The sequence below is a fragment of the Columba livia genome, chromosome 1 (assembly GCF_036013475.1).
Source record: "Columba livia isolate bColLiv1 breed racing homer chromosome 1, bColLiv1.pat.W.v2, whole genome shotgun sequence".
Classification (NCBI taxonomy): Eukaryota; Metazoa; Chordata; class Aves; order Columbiformes; family Columbidae; genus Columba; species Columba livia.
In genome coordinates this window covers 175,904-198,635 of record NC_088602.1, presented here as the reverse complement: position 1 = coordinate 198,635, position 22,732 = coordinate 175,904, and the positions used below count along the sequence as shown (strand labels likewise).

General features: G+C 65.0%; 1 protein-coding gene across 1 annotated transcript in view; it reads left to right on the top strand.

Annotated features, from left to right (window-relative positions):
• The window catches only part of DCHS1 (dachsous cadherin-related 1), a 60,847-nt gene extending 40,994 nt beyond the window's left edge, over positions 1–19,853 (top strand). The window contains 13 exon segments of the mRNA XM_065058596.1: positions 1,927–2,761; positions 3,045–3,284; positions 3,740–3,865; positions 4,161–4,370; positions 4,912–5,027; positions 5,029–5,776; positions 6,241–6,354; positions 9,565–9,776; positions 9,977–10,131; positions 12,259–12,389; positions 12,870–13,156; positions 13,979–14,117; positions 14,376–19,853. Of these exon segments, the coding sequence (XP_064914668.1) occupies positions 1,927–2,761; positions 3,045–3,284; positions 3,740–3,865; positions 4,161–4,370; positions 4,912–5,027; positions 5,029–5,776; positions 6,241–6,354; positions 9,565–9,776; positions 9,977–10,131; positions 12,259–12,389; positions 12,870–13,156; positions 13,979–14,117; positions 14,376–16,990 (5,928 nt within the window). The 3' untranslated portion in view covers positions 16,991–19,853.
• The last annotated feature ends 2,879 nt before the right edge of the window (positions 19,854–22,732 follow it).

Below are 22,732 nucleotides of genomic sequence, written 5' to 3'. Positions count from 1 at the left end.
CCCCTTGTCCTGTCACAACAGGCCCTGCTCAAAAGTCTGTCCCCATCTTTCTCATCAGCCCCTTTTCAGTCCGGAAAGGCCGCACTAAGGTCTCCCAGAGCTTCTCCTCTCCAGCTGAACACCCCAACTCTCTCACCTGTCCCCAGCAGAGCTGTTCCAGCCTCGGGTCATTCCTGGGGCTGCTCTGGCCCCTGTCCAGCAGGTCCATGTGTGTGCTGTGCTGAGGACCCAGAGCTGGACCAGCGCTGCAGGGGGTCTCACCCGTTCTTCCAGCTGAGGGCAGTGCTCCTGACACGCAGGGTGCTCTGCTCTGTGTGACCTGGGCACTCACTGCCTGGTGTACTGGCCCGGACAGCCAAGGCTTTTCTCTGCCGTTAGTAATGAGCTTCCTTTTACAGCAGAGACTGCGGTTTCCCCCAGTCAAGGCACTTTCACAGTACCTGGCTCACATCTTCCTGTCCCTGTCCATGCAGTTCCCAAGGCCAGCTGACTCTCCTTGTTTGGTGTTCTGCTGCTTCTCTCTGCTGGCAGTGCCCTCTAACATCATCAGCAAGTTCACAACGTGCTCGGCTTTCTTTTGCCCTTGCACCTATCGAAAGTAAATGTCAGCACCAAGAGCCACCTCTGCGGGACCTGCTGATCACTGCGCTAGAGCCAGCCAGTCTGTTTGTGCTTCCTGTCATACAGCGGTGTTCATAGTGTGCCTTCCCCAGCCTGATGAGCGGTCTCCCATGTGCATCAAAGCCCAGCTAAAGCCCAGGCCAGTTGACACCGTTTCCTCTGCCCTTGCGGGGAGAAGCGCTGCGCTAGCCGGCACGGCTGCCTTTAGCCCTGCCACAATATGTTTTATGCCGTTTCCTTTTTATGCCATGTCTGTAACTGTTCTTGTCATCGGAGTTGTTCTGTGGCCTTCGAAGTGTTGAGGCCAGGGTGTCAGGCTGGTTGTCCCTGAGGGGTTTGTTTGCATCGCTATAATGCAGCGATTTACTTGGCAGTCACCAGTTTTGATCCCGCTCTGGGCTGGCAGATTTGCTGTATTCTCTTTCCCCCAGCTCCTTGACTTGCACTGGGTTCTTCAATACATTTGCCCTTCAGATAACACTATTGCTTCTCATGCATCCTCTCTTGCACCCACAGGTACACCTCATCCCCAAATTAACTTCAGTACCTTTAATTAAAGCAATGGTAGTATTTCCTTATCTTCGAGTCGTACTGGGTTATCTTCCTTCTCGGTACCTCTCATCTGGGTGAGCGTTACCTCGCTTCTCGCCCACTCTCGCTTACGTTGTACAGAGCTGTTTCTGCTGGTGTCTGTTGCCCCTGCGGTGCCTAAGGCAATCCCAGGCCCACGGAAGGCCGAGGTGGTCGTCTTGTCCAACAACCCTGCCCAAGCAGGGCCACCCGGAGCCCGTTGCCCATGTCTAGGTGGCTTTTGAGGGTCTCCGGGGATGGAGACTCCACCACCTCTCTGGGGAATCTGTGCCAGCCCTCAGTCACCCTCACCCTGAAAAGGTTTTTCCGATGTTCAGAGGGAACCTCCTGCGTTCCAGCTTGTGCCCGTGGCCTCTGTCCCGGCACTGGGCACCGCTGGGAGGAGCCCGGCTCTGTCCTCTTGCACCCTCCCTGCAGGTATTGATGTACTTTCATAAGATCCCCTTGAGCCTCCTCTGCCCGGTCAGCAGCTCTGTCTGTCCTTACCCGCCCTGGCTCCCCAGGTGAGGCTCGTCTTTCACCCTGTCAAATCCGTGCTCATTCCCAGTATGTTTTTTGGGTTGCTATTCATTTGTTAGGCCACAAGAGCTGAGATCTTGCCTCCTGACACCTGCTCTCTGCAGGCCCCGTGTCCTCCTGTCCCCTGGCTGCCCAGCAGGACCTCCTGACACACGGGACCCTGGCGCCTGCCCCTCACTGCTCCTCTCCCCGCAGGTGCTGCCGTCCTCCCGGGTGCTGCCACGGCCCGATGCCACCGTGCTGACCCTGCAGCCCCTCGAGGGGGTCAAGCCGGGGTCCGTGATCGGCTCAGTGGCACCCACAGATGCCCCTGCACGAGGACAGCTGACCTACACGGTGGTAGGAGGTGGTGGGGACGGCACCTTTGTGGTCGACAGTGTGACAGGAGAGATTTATGCTGCCCGGGAGTTGGACTATGAGGCTGGGGCACGGCACGTGCTTCAGGTGAGTGCTGAGGACACACAGCACGGCTATCCCTCCAGCCGGCTGGTGCTGGTACAGATCCACGTGCAGGACTGCAACGACCAGGCGCCCACCTTCCCCGAAGACCCCATCACCATCGTGGTGCCCGAGAACACCCAGGCGGGCTCGTCCGTCTTCACCTTCCAGGCGCTGGATGGGGACGGTGTGGGTCCCAACAGCCAGGTGCGCTACGCCCTGCTGCACCAGGAGCCCGCCGGGGCTCCCTTCCAGCTGGACAGCCGCTCGGGGCTGCTGAGCCTCCGCCAGGGCCTGGACCGGGAGGCTGCTGCCTCCTTCCTCTTGGTGGTGGAGGCCACGGACCAGGCGCGCAACGTGAGCCAGCGCCGCTCGGCAGCCGTCACGGCCCGCGTGTTTGTGACGGACGAGAACGACAACGCGCCTGTGTTCCTCTCACCTGCTGCTGTCAGCGTCATGGAGGATCAGCCGACGGGCTTCGTGGCACTGCATGTGGTGGCCCAGGACAACGATCTGGGAGAGAACGGACGTGTGAGCTACTCATTGCGAGCAGGCAACAGTGACAGCCGCTTCCACCTCAACCCCAGCACCGGTGAGGGCGATGCAGGGTGGGAACATGGGGGCTGAGGAGGGTGCGGGGCTACCTGGGGATGCAGCGAGGTGCAGGGGAGGGCATGGGCTGGGAAACCAGAGGAGGGAGACGTGAGGTGCAGAGAGCCCCAAGCTTAGCCCCTGGTTAGAGTGGTACTGCTGTCTCTCTCGAGACCTGGCTGTCCCCGGCTCGCCCCAGCGCCCGCAGCCTCGCGATCGTCGTGTCCTGGGGACGGTCCGCCCTGGCGCCGCGCGGCGCCAGCTCGCCCTCTCTGTGTCTGCAGGCGCGCTCTCCATCGTGCGGTCCCTGAACCGCGAGGAGGTGGCACAGCACAACCTGACCGTGGTGGCCACGGATCACGGCTTCCCGCGCCGCTCCGCCACACAGCTGCTGTCCGTGCTGGTGCTGGATGTCAACGACGAGGCTCCCGCTTTCGAGAAACCTGAGTATGAAGCGCACATCATGGAGAACTTGCCAGCTGGTAGCCCTGTGCTGCAGGTGCTGGCCGTGGACCGGGACCTGGGTGAGGATGCAGGGTCGGGGTGAGCTGCCCAGTTTGGTCAGGGACCCTTCTGGAGATGCAGCACCCAGGACTGGGTGCGCTCCGCTCCCTCCCACCTGGTTTGGAGAGCATGGCTGAAGGATCATCTGGCCTGGAGATGAGAGATGGGCCGAATCCTGGGAAAAGCTGACAATGAGAATAGGGCCTCTAATTCCTTCTGCTCTCCAAGACATTGGCCTTTGTTCCTTGGAGGTTCTTGGGCCCATCTTCCCTTCCACAGGCTGGGCTGGGCTGGGACCTCCCTCCACCACACAGCTCTGCCCCAGCTTTACTTGCCAGGGAGTGAGATCATCCCCTTCCGCAGCCGGTGAACCCCTGGGTGGGACGCCTGGGAGGAGGGAGGTTCAGGGCTGTGAGCCAAGTGAGTCTCCCGGGGTTGCTGCTGGGCTGCCCTCAAACCGTGTTCCTCCCTGCAGGTGCCAACGGGCAGGTGTCCTATGGGGGTTTGTCTGGGGGTCCGTTCTCCATCGACCCACAGACGGGGCTTATTGTCACCACACGTGTCCTGGACCGCGAGGAGCAGGAACAGCACGTGCTGATGGGTAGGGCTGTGCTGGTGCGTGAGGGGTGCAGCAGGAGAGGGGCTGGGTGCTCCCCACTGCTGGGGCTGGCAGTGCTGCAGGGGGACAGGCCATGGGAGGTGGTGGGAGGTGGTGGGGCTCATGTGGCACGTGGGGCTCGTGTGGCACGCGGGGTTCTCGGGTGGTTTGGGCGTGCAGGATTGCCCGTGGTCCCGTGCCTGGCTGCCCTGGTGCTTGTCTGGGCATTCGCACGTGGCAGCCCGGACTGCAGCTCCGGTGAGCGGGCGGCTGCAGCGCTCTTGCTGTGTTCCTGCAGTCTATGCGCGGGACGGCGGCCTGCCCCCCAGCCTCGCCAGGGCAACTGTGCGGATAACGGTGGGGGATGAGAATGACCACGCACCGCACCTGGAGAGCGAGTCCTGCTCCGTGGAGGTCCCTGAGAACCAAAGCCGCGTGGCACTCTACACCCTGCGGGCCACTGATCCCGACGGAGGCGAGAACGGGCGCTTGGAGTACCGCGTGGCAGGTGAGGCGCACGGGGGGCTCTGGAGCCTCTTCCCGGGGGGTCAGGAACGGCTCTGCACCCTCGGTTGCTCCAGGAAGTGTCACCTGTGGCAGTTCCTGTTCCACTTCATTCTCTCCTGCTCCAAACTACATGTAGCTGCTACTGCCTCTCAGCCACCTAGTTTCTTTGCCTCCAGTAAAGAGCACCCCAAGATCTGGACATGCTGCACTTCTTCATTCTCCAGGCTCTTGTCCGGTTCCCCAAGCTTGGACTAGTTCCCTGCCTCTTTTGGCTACTCTGACCTGTTGAATTTACAGGAGAGACCCCTGTGCCCCCCATGCATTGTCGGGGGGCTCCTGTGGCAGCAGCACTGCTCTGGCAGCTGTTCCAGCCAGTTCTTACACACACACAGAGCTGGACCGAGAAGGTTCAGTCCAACCGGGGCCTGTAAGAACAGCTCGCTCTGCCCTCCTGCCAGGCCACACTGGGATGGACTCCACGCCGTCCTCTCCTTCCTTTCACCAGCTGTAGTCATGCTGTCTTCCTGTTCCCTCTCTTCCAGATGGAGACCCTGCGCAGGATTTCAGCCTCGACCCAGTCTCCGGTGTCCTCTCCACCGCACGCGCCCTTGACCGGGAGCAAGTTGCTTCCTACAGCCTCACAGTGGTGGTGCAGGACCACGGGACCCCCCCCCCGCAGCGCCACCATGTCAGTGAACGTGCGGGTGTTGGACCTAAATGACAACGCACCCAGTTTTGCTCAGGCCAGCTATGTGGTGGAGGTGCCAGAGGACTTGCCTGTTGGTGCCCTGGTGCTGCAGCTGGTGGCCGAGGACCCTGACGAGGGCACCAACGGGCAGGTCTCCTACTACCTCGGCAACGAGTCGCTCGGCATGTTCCAGGTTGAGCCGCAGAGCGGGCGCATCAGAAGTGCCCAGGCGCTGGACCGGGAGCGCCACCCCAGTTACAGCTTCCTGGCCAAGGCCGTGGACTCGGCACCATGGGAGCCCAAGAACGCAGCTGTGCGTGTCACGGTCACGGTGCGAGATGTCAACGACCATGCCCCTGCCTTCCTGCACAGCCCACTCACTGTCAACTTGTCCCGCCACACGCCGCTCAAGCAGGTTGTGGCCACCATGAGGGCAGAGGACAGGGACGCAGGTGCCAATGCCTCCATCCTGTATCGCCTTGCCACCCCCAACTCTGCCTTCGCAATCAACTCCTACACAGGGGATATCCAGCTGCTGCAGCCGCTGGGCTCGCTTGGCCCGCGCCAGCGGACGCTCTTCGTCCTGGCCACTGACCTGGGCCAACCCGCGCTGTCCTCTACCGGGGTGGTGGTGATCCACCTGCAGGAGGAGCCCTACCGGGGGCTGCGCTTTCCCCGGAGCACCAGCGACGTGGCCCTGCCGGAAAACGCTGCCCCAGGTACAGCTGGGCAGAGCGACCGGCAAAGCGCTGGGATGACACGGGACAGGACGGGAGGGGAGGCGGGTGCTGGGCTGGCAAAGCTGTGGGGAACTCAAAGCAGGGAGCACTGGCAGGGTCTTGGGAAGCCCCTTTATGCTTCGGGTAGACCCAAGGGACTACGGGGCCTGCCTGGTGCCCGGGCTGTTCAGGGCCATAGTCCATGTGGGTTTGCCTCAAGGTGTTTGATCCCTGTAGGTGGCCACAGGTGCCCAGGGGCTCCTGGGGGGTCTCTGGGGATCACAGTGGGACCACCGAGGGGCCGTGGGCAGCCCCACGAACCCTGGCTCACAGCCCGAAGTTACCATAAGACCTCGCGTCCTGAGGCAGAGCCGCTGCCCTGTGGTACAGCCCGTGTGCCCACAGCACGCTGACCCTCTCTGCCCCAAGGCTGCGCGGCCCCTTCACGCTGTTTGCTCTCGCAGGCACTGCTGTGGCGAGCATCCAGGCGGTGCACACGGGGGGCTCTTCCGGGCGCATCACGTACAGCATCGTCAGCGGCAACGAGAAGAACGCTTTCCTCATCCAGCCCAGCTCAGGTACGGCACCAAGGCTACCTGGGAAGCAGCGGGTGGGAGCCCAGCTGTGCTCTGGCAGCGCCCCGCCGCTGTCACGAGGCCCAGAGTCCCCCACAAGCACAGGAACACGGTCCGCACCTCCATACCGATAAATTAAATAGCATTAGTGTTTGGACATGGACACTAACCTGTCATTGTCCAGAGGTTGTTAGGGAATTTAGCAGCACAATTTTGGTCCCTCCTAACTGGACCTTCCCCCAAAGCCTCCTAGGCCCAGTTCCGGCGTTAGCAGAGGCCAGGACCGTCACCGAGGTGTAACCTGGGTGTAGCCCCTGCCTCAGGTGGCCAGTTCAGCCAAATGACACATCCTGTGTTGGGGCCTCAGCGCCAGACAGCTGGACGGCCACGCTTTATTCTCTGGTGTGCGTGAAGCTGCTGCGACTGCCGCGCTGCTGTGGGTTCACGCCCGTCCCTGGCAGTCCCAGATGGGGAGCTGCTCGCTGCCCGGCGGGCGTCCTGAGGGAGCCCTCCCTCCGCGGCAGGCTGCTCCTGGGCACTCAGCAGCTGCTGGGCACAGCGGTGGTGCTGGACACAGCGGTGGTGCTGGACATAGTGGTGCTGGACATAGCGGTGCTGGACACAGCGGTGGTGCTGGACATAGTGGTGCTGGACATAGTGGTGCTGGGCACAGCGGTGGTGCTGGACATAGCGGTGCTGGACATAGCGGTGCTGGACATAGTGCTGCTGGACAGAGCAGTGGTGCTGGACATAGCGGTGCTGGACATAGCGGTGCTGGACATAGTGCTGCTGGACATAGTGCTGCTGGACACAGCAGCGGTGTGGGACACAGCAGCGGTGCTGGACATAGTGGTGCTGGACATAGTGGTGCTGAACAGAGCAGTGGTGCTGGACATAGTAGTGGTGCTGGACACAGCAGCAGTGCCGGACACAGCGGTGCTGGACACAGCGGTGCCGCTAGCCCCGGCAGAGCAGCGGTGCCAGACACACACAGCGGTGCCGCCAGCCCCGGCAGAGCAGCGGTGCCGGACACACACAGCGGTGCCGCCAGCCCCGGCAGAGCAGCGGTGCCGGACACACACAGCGGTGCCGCCAGCCCCGGCAGAGCAGCGGTGCCAGACACACACAGCGGTGCCGCCAGCCCCGGCAGAGCAGCGGTGCCAGACACACACAGCGGTGCCGCCAGCCCCGGCAGAGCAGCGAGGCGGCTGCAGGGCGCTGCCCCGCGGCGCTGGGCACGCGGGCGTTGTGTGCGCCCCGTGCTGCGAAGGGCAGCCTGTGGAGGGCTGCAGGTCCCTTGGAGGCGGGAAGGCCTGCCTGGGGCTGGTGAGGGGTGCCTTCAACCCAGACTGTCCTGGGATTCTGTGATGCTCTTATTCTATCCACTTCATCTCGATGAGGAAACATTTCTCTCAGGTGAAGTGCCCAGAATTCAGGATTTTTCCCTTAAAACATGTCCCTCCTGAAGCCGTTTTTCTGCCCATGAGACACTGCCCTGCTTTCTCCCAGGGCCGGGGGTTGCATGCGGCAGCTGGACCCAGGGCGCTGGAGCACCATGGCCAGGGAGGCCAAGGGGGCGGCCACGGTGCTGCTCTCCTGTCCCGTACCAGCTGCCAAGCAGGGCTGCTCTGGCCCCTGTCCCTTCAGCTCCGCTGTGACAACGGGCCAGTGCAAGGGCACCAGTCCGTCACTGTCCTCAGCCACCCCAGGCTCACTTCTCTCCAGAGAGCACCAGAGCTGGGGTCCACGGGAGCTGTGTGAGAGCGTCGCGTTGGAGAACACACTGAAGTGCTTGCTGTGGACAGGACCGGAGAAGGGAATGCCACAGGAGCGTCCTCAGCCCCATACTATGGCACCTCAGGCTGTGCTGCCTCTGTCCCAGCCAGGAACAGCCCCTCAGAAAGCAACAGCAACCCTTCAGAAAGCAACAGCAACCCTTCAGAAAGCAACAGCAACCCTTCAGAAAGCAACAGCAACCTCTCAGAAAGCAACAGCAACCCTTCAGAAAGCAACAGCAACCCTTCAGAAAGCAACAGCAACCCTTCAGAAAGCAACAGCAACCCTTCAAAAAGCAACAGCAACCCCTCAGAAAGCAACAGCAACCCTTCAGAAAGCGCCCTGCTGCTGCCGCTGTCCCTGTGTTTCCTGCGGGCCGAGCCAGCCCTGCACGCAGGACCCGCTCTGGCAGCCAAGCGGTAGCAGAGGGGCCAGGCAGCACAGCCAGCGCCGGCCCCTGGGTGGGGACGCAGCTCTTCTCCCAGCCAGGCCACCATGCTGGTACCTAGAGTCTGTTTTCCGTTCCTGGCCATGTGGCCTGCTTTCAGGTGTGTGCGCTGGAACTCAGAGTCGCAGAATGGTGGGCGTTGGAAGGCACCTCTGGAGATGGTCTGGTCAAACCGCGGTGCTAACGCGGGGTCACAGAGCAGGTCGCACAGCGCTGCACCCGGGCGGGTTTGAACGTCTCAGAGCAGGAGACCACGTCTGTCGTGTTACCACGCAGAGCCGGCAGCAGAGCTCTTCCACGGGAGCGGAGCCTGTGCAAGGCCACACGGCGGTGTCTGACACGGCATCCAGCTCCGCCGTGGCTGCGTGTGGGCGCTGCAAGGAGACCGTGGTTCTGCAGGACTCCCCGAGGCAGGAATTCAGCCCCAGGAGCACGTTTCCTCCCCATTACATTTGGGTGCATGCCTGTGGGAGTGCCGCCAGTCATTTGGTATATCCTTTTGGATGCCCTCCGCCTCCCCGGGCGGGTCAGCAGTACCTGGTCACCGTGAAAACCCTGGTGACAGTGGCTCGGGAGGGTGGGAGTCGGGTGGCTGTCCTCAGAGGCACAGCAGAGCTCCTGGCAGCTCCCGCAGTGCCTTCACACGGACTCGTCCTACACCAATAGCTGCAGTTAGGTGACTTTGGCTTGGAGCTTGATGAGCTCGTGTAGCAGTATGGGGCTTGACATGGAGCAGCTCGTTTTTAGGCCGGCCATACCTCAGATGGCGTCTCCATAGCGGTTCACCCAGGGCGGCTCGCTGGGTCTGACGAGCAGGCCGTCGGCTTGGAGAGGGCTCAGAAGAGCTCTGTGTGTTTGCTCCGTCTGTTTGAGGATGGGTGGATGAGCAGAGGGGTGGGCTGAGTGCAAGGGAAGAAAACGGATGACGAGGGATGGATGCTGGCGCATCGCTCACTCCCTCTTCCCCCCGCCCGTGTCCCTGCTCGCAGGTACCATCTCGGTTCAGGACTCCAGCAGCCTGGATTTCGAGGCCAGTCCCCGGCTGCGCCTTGTGGTCCAGGCGGAGACAGCAGCTTCTTTCAGCTTTATGGCCATCAACCTTAACCTGCAAGACGTGAATGACAACTTGCCACGCTTCCAGCTGCAGAACTATGTGGCGTTCATCTGGGAGTCGCAGAGCTATGACTCGCCAGTCATCCAGGTATCGCCAGGGCACAGGCAGGGACAGGGACAGGGACAGGGACAGGGCACAGGCCCCTGCCCTGCCCCTCTGCCGGGACGGGGGGCTGGGGGCTGTGCCACGGGCCTGGGGCTGGCACCTACGGATAGGCCCGGCCTTGGAGGGCTGTGCTTTGCAGGGCTCCACAACTGCACTGCTGAATGTGTCCCGTGACTTTGCAGGTCCTGGCAGATGACCTGGATCAGGGAGCAAACGGGCAGGTAACATACGCCATCAACCAGTCCCTGCCGATGACAGGGTTGTTCCACATCGATCCTCAGACTGGCACGATCACGACTGCTGCCATCCTGGACAGGGAGATCTGGTCCCAGACCCGGTGAGTGCAGCCAGACTAGCTGGTGCCGCAGATGGGGGGGCACGGCTGCGGAGCCGCATCCCCAAGGCTGCAGGGCATGCTCTCCGCTTGCTGCCACCCAAAGCTGTCTCAGCCCTCTCTGTGAGATGAACTTAGGCTTAGTGTTACCATGGGGAGCAAATGGTATTGAAGGCATGACAGATGGCCATGAGATGAGCCAGAGTTCTGTTCAGCCTGGTCTGTGCAAAGCTGAGAAGGTCGTGAGAGGGGGAATGGACTCTTTTCAGTGGCTGCATCCATTCCCTTTCCTGCCTGCCTAATCCAGACCACATATGCTCAGTCCCTTCCCACTCCCACACATCGCACCCTCCTGCCCTGCCACACGTGCTCCAGGCGCTGTACACTGCCCTGAACCCTCTGCAAGCCGTCCTGCATTCAGCGCAGGTCCTGTGGGCCCCTCACTCTGGGTATCACAGAATCACAGAATCCCAGGATGTCAGGGGTCGAAGGGCCCTGGAAAGCCCATCCAGTGCAATCCCCCCATGGAGCAGGAACACCCAGATGAGGTTACACAGGAAGGTGTCCAGGCGGGTTGGAATGTCTGCACAGAAGGAGACTCCACAACCCCCTGGGCAGCCTGGGCCAGGCTCTGGCACCTCCCAGCAAAGAAGTTTCTGCTCATGTTCAGATGGAACCTCCTGTGCTTCAGTGTGTGCCCGTTGCTCCTCATTCTGTTGTGGGCACCTGCCCTGGACATACTTATCAGCATTTATTAGATCCCTCTCAGCTTCTCCAGCTCAGCAGCCCCCGCTCTCTCAGCCTTTCTTCAGCACAAAGATGCTCCAGACCCCTCAGCATCTCTGTGTCCCTCCCTGGACTCTCTGCAGTGATTCCTTGTCCTTCTTGAACCGGGGAGCCCAAACTGGCCCCAGCTGTGCAGATGGGGCGTCACAGGGCAGAGCAGAGGGGCAGGAGCAACCTCCCTGACCTGCCGCCCACACTCTTCCTCACACAGCCCGGGTCCCGTGGGCCTCTCGGCCACAGGGCACGTTGCTGGCTCATGGTCGCGCTGTCGTCCCCCAGGACTCCCAGGTCTTTCTCCACAGAGCTGCTTTCCAGCAGGTCACCCCAACCTGTGCTGGTGCCGGGGGTCGTTCCTCTCGGGGAAAGGACCCCGCACTGGCCCGGTTAAACTGCATCAGGTTCTTCTCTGCCCAGGGCTGCAGCCTGTCCAGGTCTCGCTGGATGGCAGCACGGCCTCTGCTGTGTCAGCCCTTCCTCCCGGTTCGGTGTCATCAGCAAACTGGCTGAGGGTGCACTCGGTCCCTGCATTTAGGTCGTTGACGAACAGGCTGAACAGGACAGGACCCAGTGCTGAGTGCTGGGGAACAGCGCTGGCTGGAGGCGCCAATGACAGCAAACACTACACACAATGAATTTCGGTCTTTCCCTCCCCTTCTACACGTGCATGGTTCAGATGCAAGGAACGGCTTCTGCCACCCCACCCGGGCTGTGTTCTTTCCTCAGCGCTCGTGCTCCATTGGCTACGTCTCCCCTCTTCCCAGGCACGGGTACGCCTGGGGCACTCATTCCGTTCACATTCCCACCGCCATTCCTTGAGGAGGCTCCGCGCATTCCCCAACACCCAGAAATGTCTGCTCCCTGCACCCCACAATGTGTTCTGCCTGCATTGTCCCCCCACGCATTCCAGACACGCCCTTTGCACGGGCTGGAGATGCCGTGGGTGCACCCGCCACGTTCCCTTGCAAAAGCCTCCGAGGGTGCCAGCGCCGTGTGTGAATCCACTGCCCACCATATGCTCCAAACTCCCGTGCCCACATCCACTGCTGGCTCATATGTTCCAGGTGCTGGGCACAGGCCCGCTGCCCTCCGAGCGTGCACCTCGGATGCGCGTCCGTCTGCCGCCTGCCCCGCCAGACTGCGCGTGCACACGCGTCCGCTGCCCCACACGTGCGCTCCAGATGCCCCGCACGTAGCCAGTTCAGTACCACATGTACACACTCCACCCCTGTGCACACAGGCAGTGACCCCAACATGCTGCAGGTGCTGTGCATGCGCGCATTGCTACCTCACACATATGGCCACATGTCTGTGAACCATGTGCTCTGCCCTTTTGCTTGCCCGCAGTTTGGTGGTAACGGCAATGGACAGAGGGACGCCGCCTCTCGTGGGCTCGGCCACGCTGACTGTTGTGGTGATGGATATCAATGACAACAGCCCTACCATCCCGTTTCCCTGGGAGGTGCGGGTCCCAGAGAGTAAGTGCATCTCAGCCCCATGAGGCAACGCGTCACCGATGGCAAGGGTCAGGGCGCGATGGGCACCTGTGGGTCGCCGAGGAGCCCCCAGAGAGGCCTGTTGTGTCCTTGCCAAGGGCTGGCTCGTGCTGACCCACCGGCTGAGCCCCCCGAGCTGTTCGGCACTGCCGGGTCTGTGACGGGCTGGGGGTCGTACAGCCCCGTGCTGCCGCTGCGCCCCGAGAGACCCAGCTGAGTGCCCAGCTCGTCCCCAGCCCTGCCCGCGCTGCGGGGGCTCTGGCTGCGCACACCGCCCGGCTGCTCTCTGTCCTCGGCCTGTGTGCCCCGCGCCAGCTGTCACCTGCCCTCCCGAGCTCTGCCCCTTCACCCCCGCGTCTCCCAGCCCCTGGTGCTCAGGCTCTGGACTGGGCTGCTTCTCCACCCCATGAGCCAGGTCTCCGAGGAGACGGGGCTGCTTGCTTACGCCTCGCCTCTCCACAGACACGCTGCTGGGCACCCAGATAGCCCAGCTGACCGGGAACGACGTGGACTCGGGCCCCGCGCTCTCCTACACGCTCACGCTGGATGGCGATGCCGCGGGCACGTTCAGCGTGCTGCGGTACGGGGGACGCGTTGCCCTGACGGGGCCGCTGGACTACGAACAGCGCAGCCGCTACACCCTCACCCTGCGCGCCTCTGACACCCGCCACGAGACCGAGGCCAACCTCACCATCGTCGTGGAGGACGTGAACGACAACGCACCGACCTTCAGCCAGGGCTTCTACCAGGTAGCGTGCACACCAGCGCGCCGGGCGGCGCGGGCCGTCCGCAGCGCCCCTCTCTGCGCCCTGCGAGGCACAGAGATCCCGCGGGGTGGGTCTGAGCCCATCCCGGCCCCTCCTCCCGGGCCCCCATCCACATCCTGGCACCAGCTGTGCCGTCACTGGCATGGGCAGGAGGCTGAAGCCAGCTCCGGCGCTGGGGTCAGCAGCTGCGGGCCCGCGCGGCTGCGTGCGGCGGTACGGGCTGCAATAGGTGGGGACAGGGGAAGTGCCGGGAGTGGTGGCAGAGGCGTCGCAACGAGTGCTTCTGGCAGCGCCGGGTCTGGGGCCCCGCAGGCAGATCACTGGGTCAGCGCTGACCTGCGCCATGTGCTGCGTCTCCGAGTAGAGATGCAGGAAGCTGGGAACCCACAGGAAGGTTTCAAGCTCACGAGAGCACAGACCAGTGGAACTGTCTGTACATGCTCTTTGGCACACCAAAAAGACAAAAACTGTTTGGATTGCTGTAAATACCTTTCTGTGTGGAAAATACCAGCTATTAAAGAGTTCTTCAGAATAGCAGAGCAAAGAATCGGGAGCTGGATGCTGCAGCTGGCTGGGGTCACACTAACAAGGCTTAGCTGCGGCGCGCGTGGGACAGCCCTCGCATGCCAGCGCGGCCCTGTTGCAGAGGTGGGGAAGGACCTGGCCAGCGACGAGCTGGGCCACCCTGGCTATGGCTGCCCTGGCCAGCCCCAGACCTTCTCCCAGCCCTGCAGGCTCCAGGCAAGGGGTCACAGGCGCCTGCATGGGGCAGCCGGTGCTCACTGGACCTTCCTTCTCTCGCAGGTGACGCTGCCGGAGCACACGCCTGCAGGCAGCACCATTCTCACCGTGAGCGCAACTGACCCAGACTCGGGGAGCAATGGAGACGTCACCTTCCACCTGGCCGTGCCCAGCCCTGACATTGCCATCGACCCCAGCAACGGTGCGTGGTGCCGGCTGCTGTGCGGGCCCGTCTGCCGGGTCGCTCGGCCGTGCCTGCAGAGGGAGGCGCCCCCATGCTGGCCCAGGCTCAGCCCTCACCAGCTCGCTCTGGGGGGTGGCTGGTGGGGCGGACACGGTGGTGGCCATCGAGCACTCCTACTGCAGTGTCCCAGACGCCTGTTCCTCCAGCCAATAACCCGGACACCCTTCCCGGCCCCCCGTTGGCCCCCATACTGACTCTGGCTTTGTTCCCTCACAGGGACCCTCTTCACCATCCGGCAGGTGGAATTCGACGCCAGCCAGCCCACCCTGGACCTGGTGGTGGAAGCGCGCGACCATGGCTCTCCCAGCCTCTCATCCTGGGCCACAGTGCAGCTCCAGGTTCTGGATGTGAATGACCACAGCCCCAGCTTCCAGGCGCCACGCTACAACGCCAGTGTCCCCGAGGACCTGCAGCCAGGAACCACCGTGCTGACACTAGAGGCAGGTGACGCCGACCTCTCCCGGGAGAACGCTGGCTTCGACTACACCATCGTCAGTGGCAACGGTGGCAACGCCTTCCAGGTGGAGAGCCGCGTGGCCTGGGCAGGGGGGCACCTCCGCACACAGGGCGCCTTGGTGCTCGTGGAGCCCTTGGACTTTGAGGCCATCCCATTCTACAACCTCACCGTGGCAGCCTCGGACCGGGGCCTGCCACAGCGCAGTGCCACAGTGCCCGTGCTCATCACCGTGCGGGACGTCAACGACAACCCACCCGTGTTCACCCGAGCCGAGTACCGCACGGCGGTGAGCGAGAGCGCGCCCCCCGGCACAGAGCTGCTGCGCGTGGTGGCCCACGACGCCGACTCGGGGCCCCGCGGCCACGTTCGCTACACCATCAGCTCAGGTGACCAGCACGGTCTCTTCCAGCTTCACGAGAGCACAGGGGCCCTGTGCCTGGCGCGGCCCCTGGACCGGGAGGCACAGGCGCTGCACGCGCTTGTGGTGCAGGCCACAGACGTGCCGGGCGGGCACTTCGCGCTGGTGCCCGTCGCCATCGAGGTGAAGGATGTCAATGATAACAAGCCGTACTTTCCAGTGGAGGTGCTGAGTGCCAGCATGCGGGAGAACCTGCCTCCTGGCACGCTGGTCACCACGCTGCGTGCTGTCGATGCGGACACCGGGGTCTTTGGGGAGCTGCGGTACGCGGTGCTGGAGCAGCCAGTCGGGGAGCCCAGCGTGGCAGAGGGTCGGGACGCCTTCACTGTCAACAGCAGCTCTGGGGAGCTGCGCTCCCGACTCACCTTCGACTACGAACGAGCCAAAGCCTTCCAGCTCTTAGTCAGGGCCACCGATGCTGGCAATGCCTCTGCCACAGTGACCGTGCGGGTGCTGGTGACAGGGGAGGACGAATACGATCCCATCTTCCTGAGCCCCTCCTTCAACTTCGAGGTCCCTGAGGGCGCCCGCAGAGGGCAGAGCATTGGGCGGGTGCTGGCAACAGATGAGGACGAGGGGGCTGACGGCGTCGTACTGTACTCCCTGGCAAAGCCCTCACCATACTTTGCCATCAACCAAACCACCGGCACCATCTACCTGCGTGTGGACAGCCAGCCCCAGGCGGGGGCCGGGCGCACCAAGAGGGAGCCGCGCGAGATGAGCCTGGAGGTGCAGGCGCGCAGCCCCCTGCCCGCCTCCCGCTCGGCCTCGGCGCAGGTCACCATCGACGTCACGCACACCTCCTTCGGCCTGGCCCCGGACCTCAACCTGCTGCTGGTGGCCGTGGCCGCCTCGCTGGGGGTTGTGGTGGTGCTGGCCGCCGTGGCCATCGTGCTGGCGCTGGTCCGCTCTCGGCACCGCCGGGGCCACGAGAAGCCGGAGGGCGACGGGCCGCTGCGCCACGTGCAGAGCGGGTCGCTGCAGAAGCTGGGCCGCGAGGAGCCGGCCCTTCCCGGGGGAGAGCACATCTACCACCAGGCCCTGCCGGGCTACGGGGGCGAGCCGGCGGGGCCCTACACGCGGGGCGGCTCGCTGGACCCCTCGCACTCCAGCGGCCGAGGCTCTGCCGAAGCCGCCGAGGACGATGAGATCCGGATGATCAACGAGTACCCACGCGTGGCCAGCATCACGGCTTCCATGCAGGAGCACATCTCCGCCCGCGGCCCCGACTCGGGCATCCAGCAAGACGCCGACCAGCTCTCCGACATCTCCTGCGAGCCGACCGCCCTGGAGGGCGCCCAGTGGTTCAAGAGCAAGAAGGGCTCCGGGCTGCTGCTGCCAGGGCCGCCCCCGCAGCTGTACCGCGAGGACGGGGGAGGCAGCGCCTTCCTCGGCGTGCGCTGCGGCCTCAGCGTCTCCTCCCAGCCCCAGGACTACGCCTTCCCGGAGGACGGCAAGCCCTCTGTGGAGGGCTCGCTCACCGCCATTGTGGCCAGCGATGAGGAGCTCCGTGGCAGCTACAACTGGGATTACCTGCTGAACTGGTGCCCCCAGTTCCAGCCGCTGGCCAGCGTCTTCACGGAGATTGCCCGCCTCAAGGATGAGAGCTCCCTGCGTAAGCCCTTCCCGACCAAGCCCAAGGCGGAACCCAAGCCCCGCATCGACCCCCCGCCCCTCATCACCTCGGTGGCCCACCCGGGTGCCAAGTCTGTGCCGCCCAAGCCGCCAGCGGGCAGGACCTTCCCGCACCCGTCCTCCCTGCGCCGCTCGCCCATCAGCCACGAGGGCTCCATCTCGTCCTCCGCCATGTCGCCCAGCTTCTCCCCCTCGCTGTCCCCGCTGGCCGCCCGCTCCCCCGTGGTCTCGCCCTTTGGCATCTCACAGGGGCCTTCTGCCTCCACCATCAGTGCCGAGCACTCGCTGGAGCCCCCCGAGGAGGCCGAGCTCAGGATTTAGACCTGGGCCCGTGGACTCCCCGCCCCAGCCCGCAGCCGTGGGGTCAGGAGCGGGGCCGAGCCCAGGGCTGCTCTGCGTAGGTGCTAATCCTGCTCCCAGCACCTTGCCTGGCCCGTGGCCCCTTGGGCTGAGTTCTGTGTCCTCTGGGGCTGCTGCCTCCCGTCACTCTGCAGTCTGGCACATTCAGTGCTGGGTTTGATGCCCTGTGGTCCTTGTGCCAGCACCACGGGCCGTGGTCCTTGTACTGTTCGTGGTGTCTCAGATCGGCACCTGGCAGGACAGTGCTCCATGGTGCTCTCCACTCGGAGGGAGGCCGGGAGCCAGCGAGTGCTCCCTGCCCTGCTGGGCCGGGGCTCGGCAGCCGGCAGCCCCGTGCCCTGCCACCGCAGCCGGCAGCCCCGTGCCCTGCCGCGGCATCCTGCAGAGCCATGCCCTGCCGCGGCATCCTGCAGAGCCATGCCCTGCTGCTGCATCCTGCAGAGCCATGCCCTGCCGCGGCATCCTGCAGAGCCATGCCCTGCCACCGCAGCCGGCAGCCCCGTGCCCTGCTGCAGCATCCTGCAGAGCCATGCCCTGCTGCAGCATCCTGCAGAGCCATGCCCTGCTGCAGCATCCTGCCGCCCCGTGCCCTGTCGCGGCGTCCTGCAGAGCCATGCCCTGCCGCGGAATCCTGCAGCCCCGTGCCCTGTCGCGGCGTCCTGCAGAGCCATGCCCTGCTGCGGAATCCTGCCGCCCCGTGCCCTGTCGCGGCGTCCTGCAGAGCCATGCCCTGCCGCGGCAGCCTGCAGCCCCGTGCCGCAGCAGCCGGTGCAGCAGCACGCGGCGCCATCCCCGCCGGCTCCGCAGGGACGTGGTGCTCCGCAGGCACAGCCCGGCAGCCTGGCGGGCGTCCCACGCTGCCCGCGGGGATGGGGATGGCTGAACCTGCTTCCTGCGGGCGAGGGGACGCCCGCCCCAGGCCAGGGTGAGTGGGAGGAGAAGGCAGCGCCCACTCTCTGCTTGACTATCCATGGCTGGTGGGGGAAGGGCATCCTCTGGGGTCTCTCGAGCCCTTCCACCTGGCACCTCCGCACGGGACCCTTCGAAGGGATCTCCCTCCCAGGGCTGCTGGGCCCCCGTTCCTCGGAGCCCGGGCTGGGGGGCGGGTGCCCCACGTAGCGCGGGAGCCGCACTCCTGCGGGAGCCGCTCCCAGGGTCAGGTGCGTGTGGGCTGGGGGCTGGGGGCTGGGGGCTGGGGGCCGCTGCCCGGCGCCCGGCTGTGCGGCGCGGCTGGCAGGAGCGGCAGCGGGAGCCGCAGCAGAGCTGACCCGACGCGGCCTGGCCCGGGAAAGGCGGCCACGTCGCCGCTCAGCAGCACGAGCCAGTGACCTCGTCCCGCTCCACCTGCCTGGCCGGGGTCCAGCCTGCAGCTGCAGGGGGCAGATGGCGTGCTGCCCCAAAAAGGCACGTGCCCTAAAGCTGGCACGGTGGCAGTCAGCACATTATCTTACAGCCACAGGCTGAGGAACTGGGCGGCTGATCTCCCATAGGGCCCTGCAGTGTGACACGCTCACCAGGACAGCGGGGACCGCCAAGGACACTTCCAAAATGATGGGGGCAGGTGCCAGAACCCCCGGCCCCGGGCCCAGCCCTCTGTGCAGGGGCTGCTCTGCACCCCTCCTTCATGCCGCCTTGTGAACATGGGGTAGAGCCACGCTTCAATGGGGCTGGTCCCCATCACTCCCGCACCGCCGGTGTCGCGCTCCTGCTGGGGACAGCCGCACAGCCCGTGGCTGCTCCCGGTGGAGCCGGCGGGCGCCGTGTGGCCCTGGGCGCGCGGTCGCTGTGGCCCGTGCACAGCCGGGGCGCAGAGCCGGGGCTGGAGCGGGGCGCGTTGCACCACGGCGGCTGCACACACGCCGCCTGGGCGTGAGCGTCTGTGGCCTCAGGGAGGACACCCAGACGTCTGAGAGGGGTCCTGGGAGGGGATTTCCTGCCTGTCACACTTTTCCTATACCACTCTGCCCTCAGCCTGAAGCATGTCAGCACCGCGGCTGCAACCCCAGCGCAAATGTTTTATCACAGCAGCCAGAACCCACCACTTTCGCCCACTCAGTCCCCGTGTCCCACTGAGAACCACCTGTGGCTGCAGCCCCACCTCTGTCACCGTCTCAGCCCTAAACCCGCAGCGGGTGCCGCGGGTCCCAGCCCGCCCGCACGGTGGGTGTCCCCGCGACGCGGCACAGGGCTGCGCCCCGGTCCCCACAATGCACAGGCGAGTGGGTCCCCGGTGCCAGCAGCCCTGGGAGCTGTCCTGGGCACAGGGCAGTGACGCAGGACGGGGGTCTGCAGCAGCAGTGGTGGCACCGGGGCCATGGGGGATGGTTCTGCCCACTCGGCACAGGGCAGCCCGGGGAGGCTCTTGGGGCGGGCACCCCTCATCCCTTCTCTCCCGGCCAGGCTGTCCTGCTCACGGGCACCGTGCGGAGCAGCCGAGGCGCCGCTGCCCCCTGAGCCCTGTGCGGGCGGGGGTGGCCAAGCAGCCCTGCTCCCCTGCATGTCTGGGACGGGGACACAGACGGGTCACCCCACTGCACGCCACACAGAAGGGTCAGACACACAGCAGCCCCACTTTGGTCCGGGCGGCACAACCACAGGCTGCTAAGCCCAACCAGGAGCCGAGCCTCCAGTTATTTATTTTTACACATTGTACTACGATTCCTGTTTTCTACTTTGTTTGTACCTTTTGTATCGTGTCTTGCTGAGCTGCATGTATTGGGCGCTGCTCATCGGCCTGCACGCTGGGCCGTTCCAGCACAGCCTGGACCCAAGTGCCAACCTCTCAAAGAAATGCCTTAATAAACCACACTTGTTTGTACAGAGATGGACACCAGCAGTGCGGCTCGGGGCTCACGCTGTGCCGGCACCGTGGCCCGTGGGTGCTGGGAGCAGCACCAGCAGGGCTGGGGGGCAGGAGGCAGACGCGAGGCGCGGGGGGCTCAGCGCGTGGCTTGGCTGCCAGCAGCGTGCCGCGGGTACAGGCGCCCGGCACAACCTGCGCCCCGCGCCCGGCGCTGCGCAGCTCCCGGGCGGCAGAGCCGGGACAGCCGGGGCACGTGGGCTGCACTGTGGTGGCTCCGGACCCTGGGACAGATCCTGCCGCCCGGCCACAGCGATAGGTCAGGTCAGCAGGCAAGTGGCAGGTATTTCAGCCTTCAGCACAGCAGAGGAAACCAAGAGCCTGAGCACAGCCCGGGGGGCCTGGCGCGGCTGCCCCTGACCGCAGCAGTGGCGCACGGTGTGGCCGCGCGTGTCCCGCATCGCTGCACGCGTGGCCCTGCCTTGGCTGTTGCCCTGCCTTGGCTGTTGCCCTGGCCGGGCCACCAGTGCCCACGTGCAGGACGACGCTGTGCGAGTCCCTTCTGTGAGGAGCTGCAGAGCCTGGCAGGTGAGGCTGCCGCAGTGCCACGGCCCAGGTCCAACCAGCAGCGAACACGCCTGGCGTGCCATGGCATTGCTGTTGCTACCGCTCAGGGAGCCAGAAGGTGTTTGGTTGTGTGAGAAAGTAGCACAGAAAAACAGTGACGGGCAGAGGAACCCGAGTGACCCAGCTGGAGAAGGGGACGCGCCTCCCCAGCTCTGCCCAGGCTGTCCAGAGGAGAGAATCCCAGGATGTCGGGGGTTGAAGGGCCCTGGAAATATCATCTATTCCGGAGCAGGAACACCCAGATGAGGTTACACAGGAAGGTGTCCAGGCGGGTTGGAATGTCTGCACAGAAGGAGACTCCACAACCCCCTGGGCAGCCTGGGCCAGGCTCTGCCACCCTCACCCCAAACAAGTTTCTTCTCAAATTGAAGTGGAACCTCCTGTGCTCCAGTTTGCACCCATTGCCCCTTGTCCTGTCACTGGTTGTCACCAGAAGAGCCTGGCTCCATCCTCCTGACACTCCCCCTTTCCATCTTGATCCCCAGGAATGAGTCCCCCCTCAGTCTCCTCTTGTCCAGCTCCAGAGCCCCAGCTCCCTCAGCCTTTCCTCACACGGGAGATGCTCCACTCCCTCCAGCATCTTGGTGGCTGCGCTGGACTCTCTGCAGCAGTTCCCTGTCCTGCTGGAGCTGAGGGGCCACAGCTGGACACAATGTTCCAGGTGGCACAATATTCCAGAGGGCACGTTTGCCTCCATCTGCAGGACCAGCGCAGAAGGGTCCCGGGGGCGAGCAGAGCTCCAGACAGGCTCTTGCGTGAGCTTCGCTGGGTGCTCGGGCTCTCGTGTCCGCTGCCGGCAGACCAGCGACTCAGACCAGCGGCAGATGCTTGTTAGAGTAATTAGCTCTGCCGGGGCAACCTCATCTTTGCTGGCCAGACAGATCCAGGAAATAATCTCCTGCAGATCTCATCCGGCTCTCAGTGCTGCGCAAAGCCGTGAGCAGCTGGGCAGCCGGGTGGGCTGCGGCTCCCCGCAGCGCGCGGCACAGCGCCGCCCCCGCGGCCCCCGCGGCCCCCGCGGCCCCCCGGCCCGCAGCACGAGCCCCTGCAGCTGCGGCCCTGGGGCAGCGCCGCGGGCAGCGCGGCACCGCGAGCGGCGGGACGGGGACGGGGGACGCGGGGCGGGCGGCGTGCCCGGGTGCGGGATGACAGAGCAGCACGGGCTGCGTGGCTGCGGCCGGGTACGGGGGGCGCGCTCCGCCCGGCAGCCGCTCCTTCTGGTGCCATCCCTGCCCATCCCGAGTCTTTGTGTCCTCACTGGGTCCCGGGAGGGGACAGCACCCAGGGCGTCCTCCAGCCGGGCAGACCCGCGCTGAGACGCCACCCGCGTGCAGGACAGGTGCCCTGATGGGGCTGTGTCCGTGCGGCTCAGGACCCTTCCTGCGTCACAGCACAATCCCACCGCGGCTGGGCCAGGGCTCGGCTGGGGGGACGCGCTGCCGGGCCCCTCCCTCCAATCCTTCTCTGCTGCCCTGCGCCCCGTGTCCCCGGCCGCAGCCCCGAGTGGCCGCCTGCACCCCGTGCCCGGCCCCTTCCCTGCGTTCCCTGGATGAGCTCCGCTGTCAGCCCCGGCCCCGCGGGGCGCGACCGCGGGGCTCCGGGCCGGCAAGCGGCTCCAGCTGCTGCAGCCACACAGCGCGCGTGCACGGCAACTCCACGCGTGCTTCCAGCCGCAGGGACCAGAAGTGCCCCGAGGCCTCGCACAGGCGCTCACGCTGTGGGCAGCACCCACGGAGGAGCGCTGGTGGCCCACGGGAGCGGGATGGAGCGCGGGCTTCCTAGGAGACACAGAACCAGCCTCGAGGTGCCACGTGCAGCACCTCGGGGGCCGGGCAGGGGTTGGGTGGGCCTGAGGAACGCGGGCTGAGGTCCCAGCGTCACCGAGACACTGAGCAGCGCTCTGTGAGCAGGGAGGCGCTGCTTGAGGCCCCGGGTCTCCCGGCTGCCTCCCTCCACCGCAGCGGAGCGGGGTCTGCAGCGGCGCCGCCCGGGCACACGCGGCGAGCTGCACACGCGCTGCCCTTGCCGGGGAACAGACCCGCACCGCCTCCACCCGCCGCGCCGCAGCCCGAGCGCCAGCCGCTTCTCGAGCGCTGCTGCCCAGCCCAGGGGGCCCTCGGGCGCCCGGCCCGCAGCTGCTGCTCCGCGCGGCCAGCGCGGCTCCGGCGTGGGAGACACGGCAGCCCGGGCCAGGCAGGTGGTTTTCCCATTGTCGGTCTCTTCCTGGCTCGACTGTGCTCTGCAGAGGCAGGAAAGCTACCGGGAAGCGCTGGAGC